At 38.7% G+C, this 4562-nt stretch overlaps 1 protein-coding gene across 1 annotated transcript; it reads right to left on the reverse strand.

Moving 5' to 3' along the window:
• Positions 1 to 493: 493 nt before the first annotated feature.
• On the reverse strand, positions 494 to 1432 carry LOC120227642 (putative olfactory receptor 2B8). The gene has a single exon (XM_039225714.1). It carries the CDS (start codon positions 1430 to 1432, stop codon positions 494 to 496), a length of 939 nt encoding a protein of 312 aa, XP_039081645.1.
• Between the last annotated feature and the right edge of the window lie 3130 nt (positions 1433 to 4562).

A 4562-nucleotide genomic window follows, 5' to 3' on the forward strand; every position in this document is an offset into this window, starting at 1 on the left:
TAAAGTTTGTTCTTCCACAGTAGCCCGCCTACTTCTGGGAAAAAGCTATGAACCAGTCTGATTACGGACGTTGTAATAGAGCCGTGATCAAACTGTGAGAATAAACAATAGCTTTCAGTTATTGCTAGAGAATAGTAAAATAGTAAAATTTATTACAGTGTTTTAGTGGTTTCTATTCTTATACTGCTAGCCTTTTGTGGTGTGTGTACTGTCCTTTGCGATTAGAAATGGAATAGGGTTCCCAAATGGGGGTGAAATAACAAAAGCTTGTGAAACTTTTTACAATATTAATATGATGCAGAAGGTCTAGGAACACTACATCAGCATCTCTGGAGGCTGCAATGCGTCCATGAACCTAGAGTTTGAACACTCGCTTGTATAAAAGAATGAATGATAGACGTTCCATTGAGAGTTGTCAGGGGAACTATTGAGGGCACAAAAATCTTAGAGACTCCGGCATTCAAAATCTTCCATCAACGGGTCTTCTCCCCAGTCATCTGGAGTCATAGCCCCTACAGAGCACCTTCTTCATCGCTCCTATCATGTCCTTGTTACGTAGGGTATATATGACAGGGTTGACCATGGGGGTGACAATGGTATAGAAGAGAGAAATGAACTTGCCGTGATCCTGGGAATAGTTGTTGCTGGGCTGGAGGTAAATGTAGATGGCCGTGCCATAGAACAGAGAGACCACTGTGAAGTGGGACCCACATGTCCCAAAAGCTTTCCTCTGCCCTGCAGTTGACTTTATTCTTAACACTGCCCTGACAATCCGACCATAGGAGAACGTGATTAATGCCACAGGTATGAGGAGAATGATCACACTGACAAAGAAGAGCTCAGACTCAATCACAGTGGTGTCAACACAGGCAAGCTTGAGCAGTGGAGGGACCTCACAAAAGAAGTGATCTATTTTATTTCTCCCACAAAGTGGTACCAGAAAGATGAGCACCGTCTGCAATGAGGAGTTGGCAAAACCAATGAACCACGATGCAGACACCATCAGGGCACAGAGACGAGGGTGCATGATCACCGTGTAGTGCAGGGGCATGCAGACGGCTGCGTAGCGGTCAAATGCCATCACCCCTAAGAGGATGCATTCTGTGCATCCCAACCCTAGAGAGATGAACATCTGAGCAACACAGCCACCAAAGGAGATAGACTTGTCTGCTGCCCTGAGATGAACCAGGAGCTGAGGAACAGTGCTGGTCGTGTAACACAGGTCCAGAAAGCTTAGGTAGGAGAGGAAAAAGTACATGGGAGTATGAAGGTGTGGGTCCAGGAGGGACAGTGCAATGATGATCGTGTTTCCCAGCAGGGTGAGCAGATAGAAGATCAGAAAAACCACAAAGAGGACTCGCTCGAGTTGAGGCCGGTCAGAGAAGCCCAGCAGGATAAACCCAGTGAAGGAACTTCCATTTTTCTGCTCCATGCTTTCTTACCACATGTTTCCTGTCAAGACCACGTATTTAGCAATTTTTAAAAGAAATCATAAAAATAATATTAGGAGCGGAGGTGGATTGATTATATGAAAAACATGACCATGGCATTTATCAAAACTATTTGAATAAATGATGTACCCATTACGTTTCCATAATTTATACCAAGTTAGTTCCATATTATCACAAAAAGGACATTAGTATATAAGTTTAAAATATCAAATAATGTACCTTGTGTTTGCACCAGTCATAGGAAATAAGGTCTTTCAGTCTGTGCTTACTAGTATTGTAAAATGTACATACATCACCCTAAATGTAACTGGAGTTAATTTTCCATATTAAAGATATAGGGTATCAGAATGAATAAGAAAAGAAGTCGCATCTACATGCTGCTTACAAAGACTCATTTTACACCTAAAGACACCTACAAATTGAAAGGAAGGAACAGGGTGGAGAACCATCTATCAGGCTAATGGTTGTCAAAGAAAGCTGGAGTAGCCATACTTATGTTAGACAAACAGATTTTAAAACAAATAGTGTCACAAGACATGAAGAGGCCATTATATCATCTTTAAGGGGTCTATCCACCAAGAAGATCTAACAATTGCAAATATTTGTGCTCCTAATGTGAGATACCCAAATATACATAAAATCAACTAATCACAAATATAAAGAAACTCATTAATAATAATGCCATAATACTAGAAGATTTTAACACCCCAGTTACAGCAAGGGACACATTACATAAGCAGGAAATCAACAAGGAAACAATAATTTTGAGTGCTACACTGGACCAGATGAGGTTAACAGATATATTAAGAACATTTCATCCTAAAGCCACAATATACACATTCTTCTCCAGTGCACATGGAACATTCTTCAGAATAGATCACATACTGAGTTACATCAGCCCTCAACAAGCAGAAAAATATCAAGATCATACCATGCATATTTACAGAGCCCAATGCTATGAAACCCAAAACCAACCAGAAGGAAAATTTTGGAAAGACCATGAGTAATTGGAGATTAAAGAACATTCTAGTAAAGAATGAATGGCTTAACCAAGAAATTAAACAAAAAATTAAACAGTATATAGAAGCCAATGAAAATTCAAACGCTACTGTCCAAACCTCTGAGATGCAGCAAACATAGTCATAAAAGGGAGGTATATGGCAATCCAGGCCTTCCTAAAGAAGGAGGAAAGGCCTCAAATACACAACCTAATCTTACATCTAAGGGAGCTAGAAGAAGAACAGCAAATAAAGCCAAAAACAAGCAGAAGAAAAATAATAAAGATTAGAGCAGAAATGAATAATATCAAAATAAAAAAAAACAATACAACAGATCAATGAGACTAGGAGATGGTTCTGTGAAAGAATTAATAAAATCAATAAGCCCCTAGCCATACTGACAAAAAGAAAAAGGAAAGGACTCAAGTAAATCATGAATGAAAGAGAAGAGATCACAACCAACACTACAGAAATGCAAAAAATAATAAGAGAATATTATGAGAAATTATATGCCAACAAATTGAGTACTTTGGAAGAAATGGACAAATCCCTAGAAACATAAACTAGCAAAACTGAAACAAGAGGAAATGGAAATTTTGGACATACCCATAATCAGTAAAACAGTAATCAAAAATAAAAAATCAATAATAAAAAATCTCCCAAAACTAGAGTCCAGGGCTGAATGGCTTTCCAGGGGAACTATGCCAAACATTTAAAGAAGAGTTACCACCTATTCTTTTGAAGCTGTTCCAAAAAATAGAAATGGAAGGAGAACTTCCAAACTCAGTCTATGAGGTCAGCAGTACCTTGACTCTAAAACCAGACAAAGACCCCACTAAGAAGGAGATCTACAGACCAATTTCCCTGATGAACATGGATGCAAGAATTCTCCACAAGATACTAGCAAACCGGATCCAACAATACATTTAACAAAATTATTCACCACATTCACGTGTGATTTATTCCTGGAATGCAGGGGCAGCTCAATACCTGCAAATCAATCTATGTGATACATCACATTAATAAAAGAAAGGATAAGAACCACAGGATCCTCTCAATAGATGTAGAAAAAACATTTGACAAAATACAACATCATTTCTTGTAAAAACCCTCAAGGATAGAAGAAACATATCTCAAGATCGTAAAGGCCATATACAAAAACCCCACAGTTAATATTATCCTCAATGGGGAAAAGCTGAGAGCTTTCTCCCTAAGGTGACGAACACGATGGGGATGTCCACTCTCACCACTCTTGTTCAACGTAGTATTGGAAGTCCTAGCCTTAGCAATCAGACAACAAAAAGAAATAAAGGGCATTCAAATCAGCAAGTAGGTAGTCAAACATTTACTCTTCCCAGACAACATGATACTGTACATGGAAAACCCCAAAAAAACTTCTAAAACTGATACTGAGTTCAACAAAGTCACAGGTATAAAATCAATGTACAGAAATCAGTCACATTTCTACACACCAATAATGAAGGGACAGAAAGAGAAATAAAGGAGTAGATGCATTTACAATTGCACCAAAATCCTTAAACTACCTAGGAATAAACCTAACCAAATAGGAGAAAGATCTATATGCTGAACACTACAGAAAGCTTATGACCAAAATTGAAGAAGAAACAAAGAAATGGAAAAACATTCTAGGCTCCTAGGTAGGAAGAATAAATGTCATTAAAATGTCGATACTACCCAAAGCAATCTAAACATCCAACGCAATCTTTATCAAAATAACACCAGCACTACTCACAGAGCTAGAACAAACAATTATAAAATTTATATAGAACCACAAAAGACCCCGAATTGCTCGAGTCATGTTGAAAAAAAAAGTGGAAGCATCACAATTCTGGACCCCAAGCTTTATTACAAAACTGTATCCAATAAGAAAGTATGAAACTGGCAATAAATACAAAGACACACATAAAAACAGCTAGAAGCCTGCTGTCTGCCAGGCAAGAAGAGGGCTCTTTCCAGGACCCAAATCTGCTGGTCCCTTTACCTTGGACTTTCCAGCCTCCATAACCATGATAAACAAATGTCTGTTGTTGAAGAGAGGGCAAGATGGCGGAGAAGTAAGGAGCTCCGTACTTGCACTCCCGCCCATACATCA

This window comes from Hyaena hyaena, unplaced genomic scaffold (assembly GCF_003009895.1).
Source record: "Hyaena hyaena isolate Hyena2069 unplaced genomic scaffold, ASM300989v1 scaffold_2663, whole genome shotgun sequence".
In the NCBI taxonomy this organism is placed as follows: Eukaryota; Metazoa; Chordata; class Mammalia; order Carnivora; family Hyaenidae; genus Hyaena; species Hyaena hyaena.

What these genes read in the sequence shown, in the direction of transcription:
- LOC120227642 (XM_039225714.1), bottom strand. Translation starts at nt 1,432, where the DNA reads ATGGAGCAGAAAAATGGAAGTTCCTTCACTGGGTTTATCCTGCTGGGC.